This window comes from Erpetoichthys calabaricus, chromosome 12, assembly GCF_900747795.2.
Source record: "Erpetoichthys calabaricus chromosome 12, fErpCal1.3, whole genome shotgun sequence".
Classification (NCBI taxonomy): domain Eukaryota; kingdom Metazoa; phylum Chordata; class Cladistia; order Polypteriformes; family Polypteridae; genus Erpetoichthys; species Erpetoichthys calabaricus.
In genome coordinates, this window is record NC_041405.2 from 29591506 (window position 1) to 29617302 (window position 25797).

The window sequence follows — 25797 nt, forward strand, 5'->3', positions numbered from 1 at the left end:
TGGAGGTTAGTACGTTTGAAAGAGACAGTACTTCTGTAATAAATTATTTAATCGAAGGTCACACATGGTGCAGCAAGCCTCTTGCGTGAGATATGAACAATCACTGCGCCACCGTGTTCCCATGTTTAATAACATGCTTTCATTCCGATCATCATGAAAATGATATCACGTATACATCTCAGTATTTTAATTATTCTGAGAGCTGTAATATCTCAAATGTAATGCATTCTGTGTCCTGTCGGAGAAAGAGAAAGAACGGAAGCACGTAATGATTCACACACACAGAGCACATAGAAGATCAAACACAGAAAAAAGCATTTAACGTGCTACTTGAGAAACTAGTAAAATAAACGATTTTAAGATGAAGTTTATGATGTTCTACTTTAATGGCAAAATAAACTACGTGATTAAAGTGGAAATTTCGAGATTAAAGTTGACATTTCGTGCTTTTTTCCCACTGTGTGCCTATGTTTTTTGTTTGTACCCTAATACGCTTTCATATGACACTCAGACGGTGGGCTACGACTCGCCTTTTCACAGCGACTTTGATATGTGATTTCTTTTTTTATTTCGGGCACTGTGCGACTTTGTGAATTTGATCTTTCGAGTTTTTGCGACACTCTGTCACTCGATCAACTTTCTTTTGTTGATTATACCACTGTTTAAACCAACAAATAGTACGTTTTTCCTTTGCCTCCACTTGGTATTCGCTGAAATTCTCATATTTTCCCCTGTGCTTTTCCCATTGTCTTTTCACAGAAGGCTATTTATATTGATTTGCATATTCAAAGAGGCGTAATTCTGGGAGGAGTTGGGGCGGGACAGAAGGCGCGTGCACGTGCGTTACTTTTCACGCAAATCGGGATTTATGTAGTGGAAGAACGTGAAAGTATGCGTGCGCACAGATTCCTGCATCTGGATTTTTCTGTGCGTACGCACAATCCCGCTTTTGTGCTTACGCCATGTTATAGTGTGAGTTCTACGCACGGCGTTATACATGAGGCCCCAGGTCTCCACAATCCTCCTCAGGATTGAGCGGGCTTCGAAAATGTCATGGTATTGTATTTCAGTGTATATCTGTGTTTATTATGATTTTGTCACGGTTATAATTTTTTCCGAACATTATAAACATTTCATAATAACTTCTGAACAGTTCTTTTAGTCTCTGAAACATAAGGATTTTGTATATGTATTTATTGTTGTTATGGTTCCTTACACAATAAAGTTCAAAAAAGGGGACTAGGCCTCAAAAACCAAAAGCCAGACCTTCTATCAACTCCACAACTCTGCACCAAACTATTAGGCCTCACCCACTTTTGCAGCCTGGCCCCAAAATCTAAAGAAAGGCTTCTGGCCTATATAGGCCCAAAAATAGGTTTAACGTTTTTAAATATGAAATGGTCAAAATAATGTCCACAAAAAAAGAGAAGAGGCAAACTGCACAACCTCTGGACCCAATCAATACCAATTTTTTTATATTTAAATATTCAAAAAAAGAGCACAAAGAGGTCAAGGAAGGGAAAAGCAAACAAATCCAGTAAATTTAGAAACCAGTTAAAGGCATTTTTCTCGAAGGCTGGAATAAAACTGGGAGACAAAACGTAGTCAAAAACCAGAAACAACTTCAAACCGAGGAGTTGAAACCTTTTGCACTAAAGCCTAATCACTAAACAGTAATCAAAATCAGACTGAAAGATCGGAAACCAGAAATTAGAGAATATATTTCTAACTACTAAGCTTTTTATTCAATTCACAGATATAAATTAATTGATGTTCAGGTATTTAAGGGTCAGACTGAAGTTTTTAAATGTGGTGCCGTCACATTTAAAATCCTCTGACCTGTGTTCCTCTGTCTTTGTGGCCTACATCGTGGTAGTTTGGTGTCTAAACATTTGGCGCCACATTCCTTTCAAATCTTGATGGTTCATACAGTATTGAAGCTACAGCTGTGCATCTCTCACAACTAAAATCTTCAAACTACCTCTTGTTTTCTGCCATTGTAGTAATACTCTGCCATGACTGCTGGTGGCACCCGCTGTATTGGGCTAACAGGAGATTCAAGGGAACAGTCGATGAAGTGAGCAGCTGGGATTTATTTAAGCCTACTTTAAGGAGGAGGATAAATAGAAGTCGTAGACATTTAGCAAAGATGGCTTACAGAAATAGTTAGTGGTCTTTCAACATATTATTAGGACAAAACCAGACTCCTAATGACGAAGCACAATAAAAGTCTAAAGCAGTCGTTGGTCCTGTAACATTTTATTTCCCTTTTTGTGTCTTTGTTGTAGGAGTGCTTAGTCTCTTACAAAGGCCTGTCCTTTTATTTATGGTGCGGCCATTCAAAAGGCACACACTACACAGACTGAAAACACAGAGAATGCTCAAAAAATCAGAACAAGAAATATTAAAATTAATAAGATGTTCAAACAAAACCAAAACATCAAAAAGTGATGTGTTCATGATGGCCTCCTGCAGCTCTTGAGTCTCGTCTCTCTCATGGCAAGCCTTCCAACAGGCTCCCTGCAGACTTCTTTTTGACAGAGTTCTCTGAAAATTCTTACCTTTGCAGTTCATGTCTAAATAAATTCTGTGTATCTCTTGACGTGCCCATCGAAAATACCGGCAACGTCCTACTTTATTCTAAGGCGCAAGACTGAGCTGATACGTGTGACTGAGATGAAGCAAGCAGGTTAAGCTGTTCCAGTTTTGCTAGCAAATTATTCAATAATTTAATTTAGCCCATCATTTTATTCACATTTCACACTGTCCGTGACCAGGCCATGAGTGGCATCTACATCACTAGGGTTCCTGGACAGCAGTCTTAAACAGTACACCATATTACCATTCCCAATACTTTTTACATGAAACAGCCTGACATTCACTCTGTGCTTACATTGCAGAGGAGTGTATTTGGCAGCCATTTTCTACCAAAAGGACAAGATCCTGGTGACACAAGAGGAACAGATCCCATTAGTGGAGATTGACAGCTGCTCAACGTCAGTCATCCAGGAGTTCCACTGGTTTGCAAAGGTGGGTTTAGAATTTTTGTTGTCTCTGGAAATGAAGTAGGATGTGCCCACTGGCCTTTGCTTTGATGGAAATGTTTCAAGATGACCCATATTCAGATGACACTTCTCACATTAGTTCAGCTCTCTCTCCTACCACACCACTCTTTATTTCTTTACTCTTCTTCCTCTCCTCAGCTGTCCTGTGCCTGGAAGGACATCCAGTGGCTGCAGCAAGGCATGACGTCTGCCTTATCATTGTCTTCATCGATTCTGCAAACCCGCCAGAAGATTCTTCTTGCTGTGTCTCAACTGCAGGTAAACAGTTTGTAAATATGTGAGTGTGAATCTGTAAGCATGTGTATGCTGAAATGCACAAGGTGTTAACAACAATCGCAAAACCATGTTAAGAAATTTCAGATCTTTTCCTATAGTTGCTACAGTATGTGTAGTGGCAAAGCTTATTTAAACAATTTCACATGCTAGACCACTGGTTTATCACACAAAGGAATTGGGGTGGGGGGTTGGCATCTCTCCTCAAAACATATACCTTCTCTTAACCTGTTCAGAATCTTTTTAATGTGGATCCACACTGTAATGTCTGATTCTCTTTTACTCTGACCGTTAACAGCACTCGAGATATTCAGGTTGCACTTTATTCTATACCGTGCTACTGTATCAATTGTGTTGGAGCGTCCTTCTCACCCATTTAGACCCCAGCAGTGGAGTAAAGAGAAATGTATCCTGGAAAAGCAGGCAGTTAGCTTAGTTCAATATTGTAATGTTCAGAATATTAAAACTCAAACATCTTAAAAAGCCTAAGCAGAAGCTGTTCAAGATTTGACAATCCACACCATACATCCTGTCATGATCGATGTTCAGTCCTGTAAGTGTCTTCTGTTCTTGCGTTGCTGTTTATTGTCTTAAGCTCCACTCTGTTGCCTGTGTACCTTAGTCCTGATGGTGGTTAAAGACCCTGATCAGCTCATCATCTGACCTTATAACCCTTACAGAATGTGTCTGGTTCCTTATCCTCGGCAACTTCTGGCCCAATATCAGTTGCCTTTCATTCAGGTCTTATTCCATTAACTCTGTTTTTGAGATGGTGCTCTCTACTCTCATGCAGGGCTTATCTCTGATTTTAGAGATGAGTGGTAGATGGATAGGTTGATGATTATGTAATTTTAGTATGTGTGCTGACAAAATTAGCTTGTTTTTCAAAGATACCTATACAGGCAATTACTGCAAATGTCAGATATTACAGATATATTAATGACAGTTGTTAGTAGTTAAGTCAGTGATAAGTTTTAGCACAGAAAACACATTTTTAATTTCTGTTAGCTTCATTCCTGAGCATAATGGTATAGTCCCCATACAAACCACCATTGAAGGAAAATTAGTCACAGAGCACACCCGCATTCACTCACACAGGTCAATTTAAAAGTAACTATGAAGTGACAGAAAACCCCTGTGGTTGCAATTGCAACTTGATTGGTCCAGAATCCTGGGTTTGAACCCCATGGTTGTTTGCAGTCTGTGTGGAGAAGACGTCACATTCTCTCCTTGCCTACAGTTGCTTCCTTTGGGTATTCCAGTTTTCATTCCACAATCCCAAAGACGTGCAGGCAGTACCGGTGCTAGGTTATCTTGTACCCTAGGCCAAACTTATTAGTACGGCAACTTTTCAATAGCTAACCCATGTGGCTGGGTTACGCCCCTCCACCCTTATGAGCTGCACTCTAGGTGAACACCTACAACAACAACAACAACATTTATTTATATAGCACATTTTCATACAAAAAGTAGCTCAAAGTGCTTAATTCACCTTAATGGTAGCGCCGGCAAACCCCTCGTGCAGGTTAGGGTAACTGGCAGTGTAAGTTTGGCCTTGCCTGAGTGTGGGCACAGGTTTGATGCCAGGATAGACTTTAGACCCTTGTGACTTGGAAACAAATGAAGTGGGTGTGAGGATGTTACGTGTTACTTAAGCTAACTTGTAGATTTCCTTGAAAAGCAATATATATAAAAGTCATAGTGTGTATGTATGTATGAATGTTCCAGCGTCACTTCCGAACGACTGGAGGGATTTTCATGAAACTTGGTACACATGATTTTCATTGGTTGACTAAAAATACTGCAGGATGAAGTCAACCCTAATCCACCCCCTTCTGGGTAGGGTGGGGGTGATCTTGCAGTCTTGTATGCATGTTATCATCCAGTTGACACTTGGAGCGATCACCAGAGGGCGAACTGGAGGTGAATGCCAGCATTCTTCATGTTTGAGCTCCACCGCACCCCTGTTGCTTTTGAAATAAATAGAGTTGGCCAGGTTGGCATCCCAACTATTTTTGGCACTCATTCTGTTTTTGTGACTCAAACAGCCATATATATATATCTTATATATAAACGTCTATGCGTGGAAGTGTGTGTCTCTGTCCGGTCCGGAAGTGAGAGATAAAGTCCGGGGTAAGGGCTCCAGCTCAGAGGATATGCAAGCGCAGCCAGTACACCGGCAAAACAAAACCTCCTAAGAAGACAGTCGCTTAGCTGCTAATGCACAAACGATGCAAGCACATCGGCAACACGAATCGTCCTAGGATAGACATGCCCAGAGTAGTTCTGGATTGCTTACACAGTTAGTATATATATATATCTATCTATCTAATATATATATATATATATATATACTGTATATATATATATAAAAGCCAAATACCACTGACTTACTCATCATGAAATCTTCCTAACCATGAGGACTTGGGACTTCAAATTTGGAATGCAGGTTACCCTTGGCCCATAGGTGCTCGCTAAGAAATGGTTTTAAAAATGTAGTGGTTCAAGCGCGTTCTGTCTGTATGTCTGTCCGCTTTATGTCTGTCTGCTTTTCACGAGAGAATTACTTAATGGATTTAGATTTCATTGTTTTCTATAATTTGATTTGAACTTTCCAGTTGATTTTGTGACTTCACTCATCGCGCTAAGTACCATAGTTCGCTTACAGTACCTATGTATTTATGCAAATCCAACAGCGTGGCTGTGAGCTGAGAGCGGGGGGGGTGGGGCCTTCCTCATTCCATCGCCAACCTCTGTTCGAGTTAGTCTACGTCTCGCCATGTGTTGGGGTGCACCTTGCCTCCGCTTAGCTAGCGATACCTGTTTGTTCAACAGACATTATCTTGTACAGATTGTTAAGGAATAACGTTTGACGTTTTTGAGAGAGAGATCACAGCTACATGTGTTTTACAGGGTAGCTGCTGATTGCCACAGATATCACGGCCATGTGCTTTTCTCCCCACGTGGGGAACGCTTTCCCATCAGAGCTGAACATGATCAGATACAGTGCCAATGTCTATTGATTTTCAAACTTTGTCCTGTTTCATTAAGTCAATGTATGCGTGTGTGTGTGTATGTGTGTGTATATATGTATGTATGTATGTTCCAGCATCACTTCCAAACGGCTGGAGTGATTTTAATGACATTTGGTACACATGTTCCTCATTGGTCAACTTAACATACTGAAGGGTGAAATCAACCCTAACCCACCCCTTTCTGGATAGGGTGGGGAGTGATCGTGCAGTCTTGTACGCATGTTATCATCGAGTTGACTCTCGGAATGACCACCAGAGGGCGAACTGGAGGTGACTGCCAGCATTCTTCATGTCTGAGCACCACCGCGCGCCTGTTGCTTTTGAAATTAAATAGAGTTGGCCAGTTCTGAACGTTAACTGGATGATAATCTACATACAAGACCTACAAGACAATAGATAGATAGATAGATAGATAGATAGATAGATAGATAGATAGATAGATAGATAGATAGATAGATAGATAGATAGATAGATAGATAGATACTTTATTAATCCCAATGGGAAATTCACAAGCACATTAGTGAGTCTTCATTGTTTGTTAATTTATTTTTATTTTTAAAGTTGTTTTTTTATTCTATTTTTCTCAAAGAATAAAAAAAAAAAAAACACTTTATTTTCCTCCCAGGCAATGGCGGGTATTTCAGCTAGTGTTTAACATATTCAGGAAAGACATACATAATCACAGAAAAACTGTGACCAAGTTGTAAGTTGTGTGAATTTCCCCTTGGGATTAATAAAGTAGGCTTGCCTATCTATCTATCCATCTATCCATCCATCTATCCATCTATCTATATATCCATTCATCCATCCATAACCCAGGAGTTTTGCAGCAGCAATGCTTGTGTCTTTATAAGTGTGTCACCCTAATAAAACTATGATAATTGTTTAGTCTCATTCAGCCATCCACTGTTGAACATCCTTCAAACAAGTCAGGGTCATGGAGGTACATACAGTATCCAATCGTGTTTAAAATAAAATGAGTCAATTGGAAGTGGATATGGTTGTAGACAGAGGCGGCCTTAGGGGTGTGCGGGGCTCAGGGCTGACCAACCCCACGCGGGGCCAGTTACGGCAAACATTGTTACCGGTATGTGTGGGCTGTATAAACGTGCGTGCAAATTTCATAAAAATGTTACCATACACCAGATTTTCTCATTACAGTATTCAGCTAAATTTTTGCAAGATAACACACGGACTTTATCAAAAAATAATAATATAATCTATTGAAAAAGTGCACCACGATCTCTTCCACTCATGTTGTTGACAGCGATACAGCTAAACCAGTAATAAAACGTTGCTGCTTGTTCCTCTACCAAACACTTCCCGCACTGTTTCTGTAGCAAACTGAACCAAAGACTTGACGAAGAAACAATGGTAGGCTGTCCAGACATGAATGAGTCGTAAGTGACAAGCCATCAGTTGTTCCCAAGTCAAAACAGAAACCAACCCAGCAACCAATGGGCTATATCAATTTTAGGAAGGGATTATACTGGCAACCCTTTTCGGGCGATGAAGGTGAACTATGGAATGTTTTCAAAGACGTACATGTATGGAATTCGACCTTGAAGAAGGGTTTTTAAAGGGTTCCTCTTAGAAGCATCTCAAATATATATATATACTGGAGAATATAACTTGACAAATCCACTCGAACAGGATACGCAGACCTCAAAAGCAGGGCCTGGGGCGGTCACCCCACTTGCTACCCCCGAACGCCTCACTTGGTTGTAGACCCCTCTTACAGTTCATTGGTTAGAAGGTGAAGAAGAAGTATGTAAATTATAGGTTTAATAGTAGTGAGCCCTTTCATCTTTATCATATTATCATCTTCTTCTTCATTTGCTCTGCTGTTACAGTGCAGGTTTCAACGTCTTAAGTTTAAGTATAAGTAAGGTGTCATTAGACTTGCTTAGCAGCTTACATCTTTCCATGTGTTTTTTTTTTCCTTTCCATTGCCTTACAGAGCTCTCTGGGTACTGAGGATCTGGGCCAAGTCTACTATGAACCCATCAAGGACCAGCAAGGCAATGTTCTGCTGGTGACTCTCCAGGAACACTCCATCCCCCAAGCCCTTGAGACATTGCACTGGACCTCCATTAGCAGCTTTCAGCGGGACAAGAAGAAGAGCTGCTTGTCAGCAGAGTCTACTGCTGTAGATGTGCTGATCAGTGCACTCAAGGTAACCCCAGTGTTTTTGTCTTTCTCTTAAAATGCTTTTTTTTTTTTTGCTGAGGCATAATAGGACCGTGTTTCCTGGTTTCTCCCTATTTGGCAGATCTGAGCTTAGATTCTGAGCTGAGGTCTGAATTCCTGCAGATATTAAGCTAGGACCAGATTTCTCTACTTTGCGTCTTGCTTGTTTTAAATGATTCTAGTCACTTTAAAAGAAATGGTAGTCCCGGCAGCAAAATAGACACTCTGTGGCAATGCTTCCTGGAGTTTTAATTTGGTTGTCCCAAGGAGAGAAAAGGATGTGTTCAGCAAAAACATCAGCTCTGTGGCCTTCATGTGGCAGAGCAATCCGCTAATAAATGTATATGTACAGTAGGAAATATATATATAAAATAATTCTTTTTAAAAACCACGCTTATATTAAGTTAAAAAGTGTACTAAAAAGTAAAACATAAGTCTCTCATACATCACTCGTAAAATTTTTACGAATTTTAGATTTTAAGTGTGTTTTGAATGTTGATTGATGAAAAGCGCCCACAGGTTTATTTTATGAGTGATGTATAAGAGACTTGTTTTTTACTTTTTAGTACACTTTTTAACTTAATATAAGCATGTTTTTAAAAAAGTGTATATATATACTGTGTGTGTATATATATATATATATATATATATATATATATATATATATATATATATATATATTTTCAACTTTTTAGTCTTGGGTTTGATTTAGCATAATTTTGTAATCAATATTTTAACTCTTCCGTTAATATTTTTATCTGTTACTAACGCCATCTATTGGTGAAATCTTTAACTATTCTTCATATGAAAATTTCATTTCTTAATTAACATGGATTAATTGATCAATTAGTGAAACTGATTATTGCTTCATCAGTTGTCATCGGAACTGAGTAAGTCTGCAAAATGTCAAGTCATTTGGACGATAGGAAGTGGGTTAAATATCGATTACAAGATTTGTACCAGACAACAAATAGGTGAAGTTAAAAGAAGTGTGGTAAAAAGGCCTTGAAATGTGGATTATTTTTGTATTTTGTATCGTGTAATAAGTAAAAAGCTGACTTTCTTCATTTTTTTTTCCTAATACACATAACCATGTCAATTTACCCTAGTGAGATAATAAAGGTCACTCTGACTTGAAGTACAATGTTCCAAGAATAAGGACTGAAGTAAGCAGACTAAACCGTACATCGTTTTGAGTTTAGAGCAGACCAGAACATGCTGTGGAGACAGAGGAATGACACACTCTGTACCTCTCTCGCTTTCTCTCCATAACACGTCCATATCCAGTTCATTTTATCTTGTTCACTGACAACATTTCTTGCTTTGTTTTCTTCGGCAGGAGAAACTGGCCTACCACAGGTACAGCAGCCAGATCTCACCCCCTGGTCTCTACCTGGGCTTTCTCAAGCTGTGCAGCTCCGTGGACCAGATCAAGGTGTTGGTCCCACAGAAACTGCCTAACCTGCTGTGTCACATGCGCATTCGTGAGAATAAGCACATTTCACGGTAAGGAACTGTTTTATTGTGTTATAATCCTAGGGTGACCCTTTATACTCTTTATTAATGTCGACCATAACAAAATGCCCCAAATCCCATTCTCTTATCATGCTTTCATGCTACTGTAATTCAGCAGTTCCCATTTTCTTTTACATTTGTAACCCCAGTCAATTCCATAGAGTACCAAAGCAGGCAGGAAAGATAAAGTCAAACAGTTATTTAAGTATTATAAATAATATGCCCAAAAGATGAGGACAAATGAGTATGACAAGAATAGGATTACAACCTAAGGAGATGCTTGCTACCAGATGGCTCTCTCTGTTTTGTTCTGGTCCAGCTTGGTTTTTGGTCTCACATGGCCTTTAAATGAAGTCAGCAATGGCCTAGCTTCCTTCTCTTCCTCCATGGATTGAAAATGGGAGACAGAGAGTTTCTTTGTTACCTCTCTCTTTATCTTCATTGATGTACCTCACAGACCAGTAGGCTAAGCTTCACACCAGTCCTATTCAGCCAAAACTCCAGTCCTGTCCCTAATCTAGCCCATGCTTTCCTTCTGGAGGGAGGTAAGGGGTGCCTTAAATTCTGCCTGTTCCTTCCATTCCAGGCTATGCCGGCCTGCTAATGGCCATTCATCTCAGCCCACATGTATTCCTTTAGGCCAGCTGGCCAGAATTTTTGAGATTTTATCTTTATTAGTTTTAACGTGCAGCAATTGGTTCTAAAGTATTCATTTTTTTCTAAGTACATATTTTAATAATATTATCGTTACACTGTACTGTGAAAAGCTCTTGTGAGAACATGGCTGTTATTTTATTTGTTTGTATTTTTTGTCATTTTTCCCCTTTTGCCTTATCTGATATTTGTTCATATTTTTGTAGTATTTGTTAAATTTGCCCTGCTTCCTTTTCCTGTAGTTATGTGCCATTTAAAGGACCTGCAGCCTTAGCCTCTTTGCTCAGCCATCTGCTCACTTTTCACTGCCTTTGTTTCTCGGACCCTCAGTTTTATTTTGGACCCTCTGCATTTCTTTGACTTCAGTTGTTGTTTTTGTCTTACAATTTACAATTCTAATTAGCCTTTTTTAGCTTAGTTTCTATTCAACTTGCCTCTTGCTGTTTGGTTAAACTTTGGTTATTTTTGTATTTTGAATTTCATGTTATTTTTTGGGTTCTTTACAAACTTTTGATGTTTACATTTTTTGAATTTTTTTTCTTAGTTCTTTTCTGTATTCTTTTTTGTATATATCCTTTGGTTATTTTTGAACATGGTGCATTTTTATTTTTATAAATAAAATTAAATAATATCATTCAAGGTTGTTATGCTGGGACAGGGGTTTGGCGGTTCCCTTCTCTCTTCAGGGATTTTTTTTTATGTCTTTTAAGCATTCAAGCCTTTTGAATTTCTTAGGTTCGTAATAAGTGGCAGCAGTCCGAGTATTTACTTGGTTTAATTTTACATATTGAATTTATCTTTTATTTTGGAGTTCTTTTTAATAAATGTGAACTTTGACATTTTGGATATTTTTTTAGTTCTTTTTTGTATACCTTTAATATATTTTTTAAATTTAGAAATTCTTTGGTTATTTTGAACACTATGGATTTTTAATATTTTAATTTAATACATTTTACAAGTATGAAATTTAAAGGTTGTTATTTTAGGACTTGGAGATTTGGCTATTCCCATCTTTCTTTTAGTGATTTTTTTCAGGCCTCTGGCCTTTTCAAACTGTACCTTTCTTTGAAGTATTTACGCCTTTTACATTTTTTACACTTGAACCACAATAATGGCAGAAGTCAAACTATTTACTTTGGTTATTTTTGTATTTTGAATTTATATTTTGTTTTGGACTTCTTTTTAATACTTTTTTAATTTAAATTTTTGGAAATTTTTCTATTTTTTATGTTATTTTAATATGCTTTTAATTGTGAAGTTCCTTGTTTATTTTTTTAATAATTTAACAGATTATTCAGAGCTGTTATTTTGGGACAGGGGTTTGGTTGTTTCCCTCATTTTTGGTGTTTTTTGTTTTTTAGGCCACAACATTTTTGAAGTGTGTAGGTCTCGGGTCTTTCTTCAAAGTGTTGAGACCTTTTTGAATATTTTAGGCCCAAACTGTAACAGTGACAGCAGTTAGTGTTGTCATTTCTATTGAAGATTACAGAATAACATTTTAATGTGAAATAGAATATAAAATGTTGTGGTTGTGTAGGGGCCATGGAGCTTGTTGTGGTATGTGTGATGTGCGTATAAAGTAAGTCACAACTATGGCTGGTGTAAATCAATGGTCTGGCTAATCTTCTCTAATTTGTGTTGTTCCTGATACTGCGTTAAAGCTTTCATTCCAGAAGGGTCAGCCAGTCAGCTTTAAAATTAGCATCTGGCATCACAAACCCAAGGGAATGAGATCCACTATTAAAGAGTACATCATTAAAATGTTAGCAATAACCTGAGCAGGCATTGTTATTATGTCTTTTCTGTTCAGGGAGGAGTGGGATTGGCTGCAGAATCTATCAACAAGGAGTGATGTGACAGATCTGAAGAAAGACTTGGACTTCAGCCACAACTTGTTTTTGAAAGAGCTGAGGGCAGCAATCACTCACCTATTGATGAGGCTCGATATTCCACTAACTAAGGTACAGCCCCACCACCTCTATAAATAACTGTTAGAAGAATTTTAGGATTACCTGTTATGTTCGAGTTGGTCAGGGAGTGGTAGAAATGAGTAAGCCTTTCCTTTAGCTGAGTCTACTGCCAGGTCCTCAAACAAACCACCATTGTATCATTTTAACAAAAACACTAAACCAGAATCAACATCAAAATTAAATGAAAGTCCAAGCCAAATTAAAAAAAAAAAACAACTTTATTTTCGGCTGCTCCAGCTCTGGTTTTTCAATAATAATAATAATGCATTTTATTTATATACTGCCTTTCCCATGCTTGAAGCACAAGGACTTCTTATAAGAGATCTCAAATTTAAGGAGCTGGCTTAATGGTGAGCAGCTGTCACACACACTCTGTGAAGAATATTAAGAATATTTTTCCAGTATTTAATATGAATTTTGATATTTGTTTTTATTAATAACTGCCATTGTTTTAATGACCTGTTTGTTTATCGATTATTCTTTTGTGGATGTCACCATTTTTAGGTCTTTTACTTTTTGCTAAGGATTAGTGAAATAATTCACATGAAACTAAATTTGCAGTGAAACTTAGTGTTTTAATTCACAAAAAAATTGCAAATAATTGGCTTTGTGCTTCCCTCAAAATTTGTTCAATTGCCACAAGGAGAGCTGTGTTTATTTCCTGTTTAGAAGCATGTCTACAGTATGCATTCATTCTGTAAGCATTTGTAGTATTTAAGGTTGTACTGTTAAGAGGGCATCTTGGTGATTGCAATCCTAAAGATGCATTGGAGACAGAAATGAAACTTTCTTGGCTTATGGAGAGAGTGAACTCTCCTTCACTGGCATCACAAAAAAGGAAGGCCGGTTGCTAGGTAACAGTGGCACAAGTTTGTGTGTACTGAGTCTTCATTTGGAGAACACACAGTAATGTCAGGATGGTACATTTTAGGGTGTCTTCATATGGAAAATACACAGCAGGTCACTGCAGCAGATGCACTACTTCTCCAAGGCGATATGAATGAGATGCATAAAAAGAATTACCTTTACTTGTATGGAGGTGATTACCTGTATTATGCTGTGGCACATAAAAAACATCTGGTAAACACAGATGTCTGAAGAAGTCCTTAGAAAGATGTTTTCCTTGTTTTTTACGCAAAAAACACATACAGTGCATCTGGAAAATTATTCACAGCTCATCACCTTTTCCACATTTTGTTATGTTACTGCCTTATTCCAAAATGGATTAAATTCATTTTTTTCCTCAAAATTCTACACACAACACCCCATAATGACAACGTTTACTTGAGATTTTTTCAAATTTATTAAAAATAAAAAAACTGAGAAATCCCATGTACATAAGTATTCACAGCCTTTGCTCAATACTTTGTCGATGCATCTTTGGCAGCAATTACAGCCTCAAGTCTTTTTGAATATGATGCCACAAGCTTGGCACACCTATCCTTGGCCAGTTTCGCCCATTCCTCTTTGCAGCACCTCTCAAGCTCCATCAGGTTGGATGGGAAGCGTCGGTGCACAGCCATTTTAAGATCTCTCCAGAGATGTTCAATCGGATTCAAGTCTGGGCTCTGGCTGGGCCACTCAAGGACATTCACAGAGTTGTCCTGAAGCCACTCCTTTGATATCTTGGCTGTGTGCTTAGGGTCTTTGTCCCGCTGAAGGACAAACCGTCGCCCCAGTCTGAGGTCAAGAGCGCTCTGGAGCAGGTTTTCATCCAGGATGTCTCTGTACATTGCTGCAGTCATCCTTCCCTTTATCCTGACTAGTCTCCCAGTTCCTGCCACTGAAAAACATCCTCACAGCATGATGCTGCCACCACCATGCTTCACTGTAGGGATGGTATTGGCCTGGTGATGAGCAGTGCCTGGCTTCCTCCAAATGAGACACCTGGCATTCACACCAAAGACTTCAATCTTTGTCTCATCAGACCAGAGAATTTTCTTTCTCATGGTCTGAGAGTCCTTCAGGTGCCTTTTGACAAACTCCAGGTGGGTTGCCATGTGCCTTTTACTAAGGAGTGGCTTCCGTCTGGCCCCTCTACCATACAGGCCTGATTGGTGGATTACTGCAGAGCTGGTTGTCCTTCTGGAAGGTTCTCCTCTCTCCACAGAGGACCTCTGGAGCTCTGACAGAGTGACCATCGGGTTCTTGGTCACCTCCCTGACTAAGGCCCTTCTCCCCCAATCACTCAGTTTAGATGGCCGGCCAGCTCTAGGAAGAGTCCTGGTGGTTTTGAACTTCTTCCACTTACGGATGATGGAGGCCACTGTGCTCATTGGGACCTTCAAAGCAGCAGAAATTTTTCTGTAACCTTCCCCAGATTTGTGCCTCGAGACAATCCTGTCTCGGAGGTCTACAGACAATTCCTTTGACTTCATGCTTGGTTTGTGCTCTGACATGAACTGTCAACTGTGGGACCTTATATAGACAGGTGTGTGCCTTTCCAAATCATGTCCAATCAACTGAATTTACCACAGGTGGACTCCAATGAAGCTGCAGAAACATCTCAAGGATGATCAGGGGAAACAGGATGCACCTGAGCTCAATTTTGAGCTTCATGGCAAAGGCTGTGAATACTTATGTACATGTGCTTTCTCAATGTTTTTATTTGTAATAAATTTGCAAAAATCTCAAGTAAACTTTTTTCATGTTGTCATTATAGGGTGTTGTGTGTAGAATTCTGAGGAAAAAAATGAATTTAATCCATTTTGGAATAAGGGTAACATAACAAAATGTGGAAAAAGTGATGCGCTGTGAATACTTTCCGGATGCACTGTAGCTCTCAACTTCCCCCCAAAAAACACCTTTTTTATAGTGAGTTTTCCAATTGTAAAATGGCCACCAAGACAAGTTTTGATGTCAATTTTGAGACACTGTACACTAATCGATACATTCAGATTTCCACTCAATGCTACTTGTGGCTGCAGCCATATTGTACTTAATAATAACACTCTGTTGCTGGGCACACAATCAGACATCGACACAATGCATCATCTCACCATACACATTTCATTTAAGATGTGACAAATTTGTCCAGTTATTGTAGTTAGGGAAAGCTAATTTAGTTATGGTTAGGAGCCTCTACTTCAACTTCTTTTAACTTTTTGTTTTGATTCATGAAGGTTAGGTGGACTGGCGATTCTAAATTGGCCCTAGTGTGTGCTTGGTGTGTGGGTGTGTGTCCTGCGGTGGGTTGGCACCCTGCCAGGGATTGGTTCCTGCCTTGTGCCCTGTGTTGGCTGGGATTGGGTACAGCAGACCCCCGTGACCCTGTGTTCAGATTCAGCGGGTTGGAAAATGGATGGATGGATGGATGTCTTGGTTTCATTTGCTGGCTCATTAAGGCATTTTGGCTGTGACCCTCATTTGCTTAAACAACTACTCTCTTGCTAAACCTCTTGGTTCTTTCTCTCCCAGTCCATAAAATTTGGGTCCAATCTTTGGACTAGCCTTTTTCTATCCCTTAGCTAAATTATGTCATGGCCGCCATGATATCACAAGTCACATAGCATGTGCATCATGTACTACTTAATCACAACATATTGTAGTGACCGGACACACAAAATGGTAGTACCCATGAAGATGAGAAAAACGAAATTGTGGCACCCATAAAGAAATAAATACACAACATGGTGACTTAAGGACATCACCAAAATAATAATAAAAATATAACCAAGTATTAAAATAGTGCATGAAAATAATAAATAAATATTGTAACAAGAAATGCCAAAAGACATGATAAAGGTTTGGAGCAGCCAGGATACAATATGCAGGAGGCTGCCAAAATTGAGATATTTGAACAGAGATGTTCTCAAGACTGAATCCAAAACAGGACTGATTAAAGACATAAAGATGGTGGCTTTAAAGGCCCGGTCAGGAAGTGATGTCATCTTTAGGGCCGGAAGTGATGTTGGTGGGAACCGGAAGTGACACCATCTTTAGGCCCAGGACCAGAAGTAACGTCATCTTTAGGGTCAGAACCGGACGTGATGTTGCCGGGACCGGAAGTGACGTCATCTCTGGTGCCGGACCCGGAAGTGCTGTCATCGAGGGTGCTGGAACCATGTGGGGTTTCCCAGGAACAGTCTGCAAGTAACTGAGAAAGACAGTCAGCACACTTCGCCACCCCCTGGTCGGAGGTGGCATTACCATTACTCAGGCCCTTTAGCTGCCTCCTACTCACACATGTATGACAATACAGTAATCCCTCCTTCATCGCGGGGGTTGCGTTCCAGAGCCACCCGCGAAATAAGAAAATCCGCGAAGTAGAAACCATATGTTTATATGGTTATTTTTATATTGTCATGCTTGGGTCACAGATTTGCGCAGAAACACAGGAGGTTGTAGAGAGACAGGAATGTTATTCAAACACTGCAAACAAACATTTGTCTCTTTTTCAAAAGTTTAAACTGTGCTCCATGACAAGACAGAGATGACAGTTCCGTCTCACAATTAAAAGAATGCAAACATATCTTCCTCTTTAAAGGAGTGTGCGTCAGGAGCAGAGAATGTCAGAGAGAGAGAAAAGCCAACAATCAAAAATCACTAGGGCTGTTTGGCTTTTAAGTATGCAAAGCACCGCCGTATAAAGCTGTTGAAGGCGGCAGCTCACACCCCCTCCGTCAGGAGCAGAGAGAGAGAGAGAGACAGAGTTTGTTTTTCAATCAAAAATCAATACGTGCCCTTTGAGCTTTTAAGTATGCGAAGCACCGTGCAGCATGTCACTTCAGGAAGCAGCTGTACAGAAGGTAGCAACGTGAAGATAATCTTTCAGCATTTTTAGACGAGCGTCCGGATCGTCTAGGTGTGCGAACAGCCCCCCTGCTCACACCCCCTACGTCAGGATCAGAGAAAGTCAGCGCAAGAGAGAGAAAAGTAAGTTGGGTAGCTTCTCAGCCATCTGCCAATAGCGTCCCTTGTATGAAATCAACTGGGAAAACCAACTGAGGAAGCATGTACCAGAAATTAAAAGACCCATTGTCCGCAGAAATCCGCAAACCAGCAAAAAATCTGCGATATATATTTAAATATGCTTACATATAAAATCCGCGATGGAGTGAAGCCGCGAAAGGCAAAGCGCGATATAGCGAGGGATTACTGTATATAAATTAATAAATAATGTGTTCCTGACAATTGCTGGTGTTCTCCAGAGTAATCGTCTAAGTCATTCTACATCTTCATGTGTACTAAAAGAAAAATGAAATGCACAGATCTTATGATGTAGTCTGCTAATAAAGGATGACACATTGATGGTGGGATAATCAGAACCTTGGGTTAAACATTCAGGATAAACTAAGCAGGACACTCAAGCAGCAATCTGACTGTTGTTTTCATGTCTCCAAAGACATCTTAGGTAGAGCGAGCGAGGAAGAGTGAAGGGGAAGAAACTATATTGGGAAGTTAAAAAAAAAAAAAAAAAGGCACCCCCTTATTTCTGTCTGAGATAATCATTTTTGTTTTTACAATGACATCGATATTTTTGCTATTTTTGGAGTACTTGGTTACTATGACATGATATGCTCCTAAGCATATGATACAAAAGACATGTAAGACATGATGTTATGGTGGCCATTTTGTACACTCTATGACGTACGTGTTCCTGAGCAGTTTTTCATGAGTTCTGCTTCTGTTTAACAACTTCGAGTTTAGTGATCTCCCATAAACTTTGTTTACCTGTCTCTGTTTCTAGTATTTCTGATTTTGGCAATGACCGACTATCCAAATGTACTGACAATAACATCTGTGCCACTCAATCAAAAAAAAAAGAGTCTATCTGGACTTTTATGGCCAGTATGTTGAGGACACAAACATGTTTCCCAGGATTACTGTGAGCAAAAGAATAATCAGGAGATGATACTGTAAAGAAAAGACACAAAACTGCACATAAAGGGTTGGGGTTTTCTGGCCCCGTATACTGTACAGTATGCAAAAAAACAATCATACAGTCCAGAGTACTTTTGAATCACACTGCTGAACAACAAGATGGTGTTCTGGTCTAATGACCAGTACTCTTTAATTTTGCCCCTAAATGAAAGCCCATTACAATATTTTCCACTCACTGGTCCAATATTGACCCTTGTAACATTTGAACATAATAAAACGTTCACATTTGTCACATTATTCATATCAACTCTGACTGGCAGTAAGGCTGCTCTGCTGTCTAAGACCTGGACGGCGACACAACTCTGGTCACAGTGCACTTTCGATCATTCTAAGGGCCAAAGCTCTTCCGCCACAACGCTAGTATGCCATTGACCCACAGGCAGTGCTTTTTGGTGTTCATATGCCATACCTTTCTGTTGATTTTTCTGTTTCTCCTATGGCTAATGAATCATACAGAGTTAGGGCACCAAATAGCCAAATGTTACCTTATGTTGAAGAGACGTTGGACTTGTGAATTGTAAATTTATGTACATCCTGTATCCCCTCAGGCTAGAAACTACCGTCTATACACACAGGAAGTGCTGGAATTTGGAGACAAGGTGTCTTTCCTCCTGTTACTTCCACCGTCAGAGGACATTTGCTCTGCACCTGGGCAGGATGGGCATCTGAGCGGCTTCCTGACTCTCCCCTTGCAAATGTTTGAAATTGGTAAGAAACAGCCTGCTGCACTGGCGTTGAGGAGAGATTCTAGAATGATCTAGTGGGATCATTATACCCTTTAGCCCACTCTGTGCACCTCTGGTCCACTATGATCTCATGGCACCTGTTTCATCTTTTCTTTTTTTCCTCATAGTTCACTTTTCAACATACGAGTATCAGTTCTTCTCCAAGTACTGTCAAGCTTCGGTATTGCTAGAGCTGGACTCACAGCTGTCCCAGCAGGCTTTGAGAGAAGCCTTGGACACACAAGAGGTGACAGAAGCCAAAGAGAGACATGATCAAGTGATGGGGCTTATCCAGGTACGTAAATTATTTACAGAAGTCACCAACTGTGATGTTCTAGACATTGAGGAGGAATGCTCAACTTCCTAGTACTTGTGTCTTCCTAAGGATTTCAGGAGAGTTGTCAAAGCAGCCTGGTCACTACAGTGCTGGGCACTGCCATATAAACATTATGTAAGAACGACAACCCCTTGACTGAACTGATTGACAAAGAATAGCAATTGACTTTTATTTTTTGGTATCTTCTCTAATGTCTACAGATTCATACCAGCCCCCACTCAGGTGCCTAAAAGTCCCAATGTGCTAAGCACCCTACCATTTGCCGTACACATTGCCAGTTACCATATCTTTAGTGAATCTTCTTCTAAAGTTTTTACCACTTTCATGTGGGGTTGCTATAGTTGACCAGCCTCCTACATTCTGGTCTGTTTTACACTTCCTCGCCTGATACTCCTCTCTTTCTTAGATCCCACTTCACACAGTCCATCTACTTTCCCTTTGGTCCATCATGACCACTCTGTATCCATGATTCTACTCCCCACATTGTTCAACTCTCTTCTCATTACATGCCCATACCACTCTAACCTTCTTCTCTGGATTTCCTTTCAGATTTCTTCAACTTTAACTGTACGTTGATTCTGTCATCTCTAATCTCATCGAGCTTTGTTACTCCACTCATCTATCTCAGCACCCTTATTTCTGTAGCAAACTGTTTCCTTTCATGCACCTTTTTAAATGCCCAGCTTTCTGATCCATACAACAATGCTGGTCTAACCACGGTTTTGTACACTTTACCACTTTACAGTCACATAGCACTCCTAATACCATATTCCAGTTCTACCCACCTGATTGTATTCTGTGCTTTATTTCTAGATCTAGCTCCCCATCCTCTGTTTCCTTGTTGAGATTTTGAAATTTTCCACCCTTTTAAGCTTTTTCCCGAGGTGGTTAACTTCTCCATGTTGGTTGTGTTCCTTAAATCTTAGTCATTCTAACTTTTTCCAACTAATCTTAAGGACTCTATCCTCCACCACTCTTCTCCATTTCTCCACAGTATTTTTAGAGATGCCACACTGCACAATGTCATCTGCAAATAGCCTGCACCATGTGGCCTGGTGGGCGGCACAGTGGCAAAGTGGTAGAACTGCTGCCTCGCGGTTAGGAGACCTGGGTTTGCTTCCCTGCATGGAGTTTGCATGTTCTCCCCTTGTCTGTGTGGGTTTCCTCCCACAGTCCAAAGACATGCAGGTTAGGTGGATTGGCGATCCTAAATTGTCCCTAATGTGTGCTTGGTGTGTGTGTGTGTGTGCCCTGCGGTGGGCTGGCTTCCTGCCTTGTGCCCTGTGTTGGCTGGGATTGGCTCTAGCAGACCCTCATGACCCTGTAGTTAGGATATAGTGGGTTGGATGATGGATGGATGGATGTGGCCTGGTGTGTTATTGCCCCAGTAATGCCCATACCACTCTAACCTTCTTCTCTGGATTTCCTTTCAGATTTCTTCAACTTTAATAACTGTACGTTGATTCTCTCATTTCTAATCTCATCAAGCTTTGTTACTCCACACATCTATCTCAGCACCCTTATTTCTGTAGCAAGCTGTTTCCTTTCATGCACCTTTTTAAATGCCCAGCTTTCTGATCCATACAACAGTGCTGGTCTAACCACTGTTTTGTTCACTTTACCTTTGACTCTTGCTTTGATTCTTCAGTCACATACCACTCCTAATACCATATTCCAGTTCTACCCACCCTAGCCCTATTGCCCTAGTAATAACATCCAAATCTAGAAACAAAAAATTCAGGCTTATTGGTTATTCCTGCACTACATCTCACTTTGTGTAGGTACTTTCATACATCCAAAACTACCCTTACATACTTCTCAGGTACTTAGTCTTTCTCATACATCCTTATATTTCTTTCCAGAGAACTCTATCATATGCCTTCTGTACATCTATAATCATAAGGTGCACTCCTTTCATTATTTTTCCATAATCTGTTGTACCTTTTTCTAGGGAACTGTTCTTTCCTTTCACTGTTTTTCATCTCATCTTTTTATCAGTTATCCATTTCAATATTGCTTTATACCTCTAGAATTTCCACAATCCTGCATGTCTTCCTTTGCTGAATACTAAGTAAAAAAAAGATGTAGGCTTAGCGGCCTAAATATTGGGCTGTCCATTACAAAGGTGCTGGTTCAATCCCTACTCACAAACTCACTGGTTGCTTACTCGGGCACCTTCTATTAGTTTTACTGGACCATTCATATCTTTAAGATGTGTGAGGAGAACACATACAGTCAGAGAGGGACCCTTTGAGATGCCACACAAACAATATCCAGGCTGGGAGTGTCAAGCCCTGTGTCCTGGAGCTGTAAGACAGAAGCCCTGACCATGGCATCAGTGTGCCACCCACTAGTCCACAGGTGCCAAACTCCAGTTCTGGAGGGCCGCAGTGGCTGCAGGTTTTCATTCTAACTTTCTTCTTCATTAGTGACCTGTTTTTTTTCTGCTAATTAACTTCTTTTGCCTTAGTTTTAATTAACGTGACTCAGGCCCCTTAGTCGTCTCTTTTTCCTTAATTAGCAGCTAAACAATAATGAAATACAAAACGAGGCGCTACATGACCAGCTCCACTGTGCCCATCACACAGTATCTGAAAATAAAGAAAGGTGAAGTTCTCAGTAAGGTTGATCTCTCAGGTCACCAAAACATGGTGACGGTGTTCTTAGAAAAAACTGAAAAATCAACAAAGAATGAGAGCAGCAACAAGCCATGGAGTTAAATAATGAGTTTAATTAACAGCAAGAATCGGCTTCTCATTAAGAAAGTGATTGGAGTTTGGAATCCCAGCTTAGCTGGTCATCTGTCGGCTCATTTCACATCTCATTTCTGTTTGGCTGTCATTTAATGAAGAAAGGAATACATTCAGAGGACTGAATCCTTAAAAACAGGACTATTAAAATGAAGGGAAAAGGAGTTAATTAGCAGTGAAAACTGCTTACTGATTAGGAAAAGGGTTAGAATGAAAACCTGCAGCCACTGCGACCCTCCAGACCTGGAGTTCGACACCTCTGCACTAGTCATTCCTCTTATACAGCAAGGACATTTGCTGCCCTCTAGTGGCAGTTCTGCAAAGGTTTTTTTTTTTTTTTTTACACAATTAATGTCTCTGTCCCCTACCATTTTAACAAAGACTCACATCACTCTGGCATCAGAAGTGGTCTCTGCCTACTTTAATAGCAACCCCCTCCATCAATTTTGTCAAAAATGCCACAATTTTATTGCACTGGCCAATTAGTTCGCATCAATAGTCATCAGGCTCCTTTCCTCATTTTTTCTAAATTTGTATTTTGTCCAAAGAATTGGGTTTTTTTTCATTATTATGTCCACCAAAATTAAAAGAGACTATCCTATTAATAGTGGGCCAGTAAAACATTCTCCAATTATTATGTGTCCACTTGATGATTTGTTGGGGGGGGGAGTCTGTATAATAATTTTCAGTGTCATGCTACTTCAGAAATTTTTCCATGTTGTGGAGTAAAGAGCTAATTCAGACTGATGTTTGAAATTTCAGCGTGTGGATGACCTGTGGCGGGAGGTGCGATGGATAACAGATGCCCTCCATTATGTACGCTACAAACAAAATTGCAGTGACACTCGCCTGCTGTGGATCATGGAGCAAACCATAACCAAGGACAGCGATGAGAACCTCGATTTCTACCTTCACCATGCTCCTTCTTTGCCATCGTGTTCAGACTGCAGTGACAGAATTGATTCCATCCGTGGTAGGTCAAGCTGCAGTTCTCTTTTCTCAAAATACAAGACCCACGGTGTCAGGGCTTGGGCCTCTGTTTTTAACTAGTATTTTTTTTCTTTAATTCATGCTTGTTTGGATTTTCTTTTGTCTTTTTCCTGTATGCTTAATGATATCATGGAATGAGTTTGTATGCATATTGAAGCAATACCACTAATACAGTATATGGGTGAACAAGTCCTGTCCAGTATAACATAGAAAAGCTTATGCAAACCACTCATCACTAGCGGGATGGAACTTCAGATTGTAACATCATCAAGCTCTAAACAGGACTCCATATGAAAACATTTGAGCTTCTTAATATTTAACCATCACCATCTCTCTCTATATATAAAATCCAACGTCTGCCTGTGTGTCTGTCCGCTTTTCACGAGAGAACTACTTAACGGATTTAAATCGGGTATTTGTCTATAATTTGCTTCAACATTCCGGTTGATTTTGCGACTTCTGTCATCACACTATGAATCATTGTTCGCTTGCAGGAGCGATTTATTCACACTAATCTGAGACAGAGGAGAGGGGGAAGTGTGACGTCACGAGTGGGGAGCCGTGCGGGGCCCTCGTCACTCACACGCCAGCCTCCATTCGAGTCGGTCTACCTGTTGCCATGTTTTGGAGCGTACCTTGCCTCTGCTAACCAGCACAGGATCATCTCCAGCTCGGAAAACACTGATGCTGACCCAAACACTCAAATAGATAACAACATTTCTTCCTAATGTTTGCTTTATATTTGCATATCCAACCCATAATTCTCGCCTTATTTGCATACTAGAAGTCAACACTTTCTTCAAACATATTGCTATTCCAGCCAGTTTGTTTATTTGATGGTTCAAAAGAAGAACAAATCTAATGGAGTCCTTTTCTAGAGTGGTCTCAAACTTGGCCCACAATGTCTTCTGAAACTTTTGCTTCTAAATCTTTGTTAGCCTTGCTGTACCAACATCCCCCACCACATACTAACAACATGATGTCTTTGCCTGCGCTGCAGGTTCTTCTTGCTAAACTCCTGTTTAAATACACACAGTCTTGGATACACAGGTTATTCACTTATAAGCTACAGCTTCCTAAAATAAAATAGACAAATTAAATATTACAAGTCTTATTAAATAAACCAAAAATAACTTACATTTCATTCTCAGTACATCATGCTATAAAATTGTATCTAATAAGGATAGTGTTATATTGTTTCAATAAGTCACTTTTTTGCTTCAATTTACATTTTCTCTTCTTTTCGTGCAGATTCCCAAAGCAGCTTGGACAAGGATGACGTTTTCTGGTTGACAGATGGCAACTCAGTATCCGCCAGCCCATCCAGTCCTGAAGAAGCCAATTACCCATTCTATCAAGAAGAAGAGAGTTCCCCAAGTAGCAGGGGACGCAAGGTCTTGAAATCCAGGGTGTCCGATGTAGACATGAGTAAGACTAAGTTGCTCCAGAATCGATTCCACTCCCTGCCCAGGACAAAGAAGGAATGGCACAGCGAGAAGTACCGCGAGTCATTGACTACAGAAATGCCCAGGGCGACACGCCTGCCCGAAAGGAGCTTAGTGGAGTGGATCAATGCCCCTCAAGAGACATGAAGCACAACTCCATCCACATATGAAAAACATCAAACTGACTTATTTTACTTGCAGTCTTTGGTTTGTGAAGAGGATGATAAGAGGCTAACATGGATTTTTGCTGTGGCCTGCACCTTGAGGCAGTATAAAACAATCCTATAGGGCCACCAGTTTCAAAGTTCAGACATCTGAGCCAACTTGAAGGATTTTCCAGATATTTGAGTTTGTGGAGTCTTGTTTCAAGTTGAAGACTAGATGGGATTCAATGGCTGGCAATCTAAACTTTTTGGTGTGGCAGTAAACAGGATTCGCCATTTTATTCCATCGAGACACTGATAATTTTGTTTTGTGATTTTCTTTGAACTCTGTAAATATTACACATGCAAAATATGTTGTAAAAATATTTATGTGTTGTGTCTGTGGGAGAGCTCTTGTAATTAGAATACATCTGTTGCCATTAAAATACTACAGTACAATTACCATTGATGGCACGTCACACGAGGTACACGTAGACCTTGATTTCGGTGAGGATTGAATGACAAAGAACAACACAGAACGTGTGCAGACCCTGAATGATGGTGGGGATCAAGATTTTAAAAAGACAACTCACGTGTTTTACACTAATTTCATTATGTAGGGTTGTTTAGGTTATGCGTACTTTTGTGACTGAGAAGATCAATACCGAATCAACATTTCTGGAGGTAAGTGGGCATGTGCAATCAAAGACGACATCTACTTGAACTAGAGAGTATGGCTGGTAGTTTTGCGAGGTATTAACATTGGAAACAGAGATCTGAACACAAACTAAGAACTAAAACTGTAAGATAAGCAATTTATCG

The 25797-nt window shown here is 39.9% G+C and overlaps 1 protein-coding gene across 2 annotated transcripts in view; it reads left to right on the forward strand.

The window, feature by feature from the left end:
* LOC114662007 (ankyrin repeat and fibronectin type-III domain-containing protein 1-like) overlaps window positions 1-25440 on the forward strand; it is a 158352-nt gene extending 132912 nt beyond the window's left edge. For both annotated transcript variants that reach the window (XM_051934841.1, XM_028815289.2), the window contains 9 exons: window positions 2901-3030; window positions 3204-3323; window positions 8334-8549; window positions 9903-10069; window positions 12543-12693; window positions 19134-19293; window positions 19439-19605; window positions 23160-23370; window positions 24639-25440. In XM_051934841.1, the coding sequence (XP_051790801.1) occupies window positions 2901-3030; window positions 3204-3323; window positions 8334-8549; window positions 9903-10069; window positions 12543-12693; window positions 19134-19293; window positions 19439-19605; window positions 23160-23370; window positions 24639-24979 (1663 nt within the window). In that variant the 3' untranslated portion in view covers window positions 24980-25440. The remainder of the gene's footprint in view (window positions 1-2900; window positions 3031-3203; window positions 3324-8333; window positions 8550-9902; window positions 10070-12542; window positions 12694-19133; window positions 19294-19438; window positions 19606-23159; window positions 23371-24638) is intronic.
* Window positions 25441-25797: the final 357 nt, after the last annotated feature.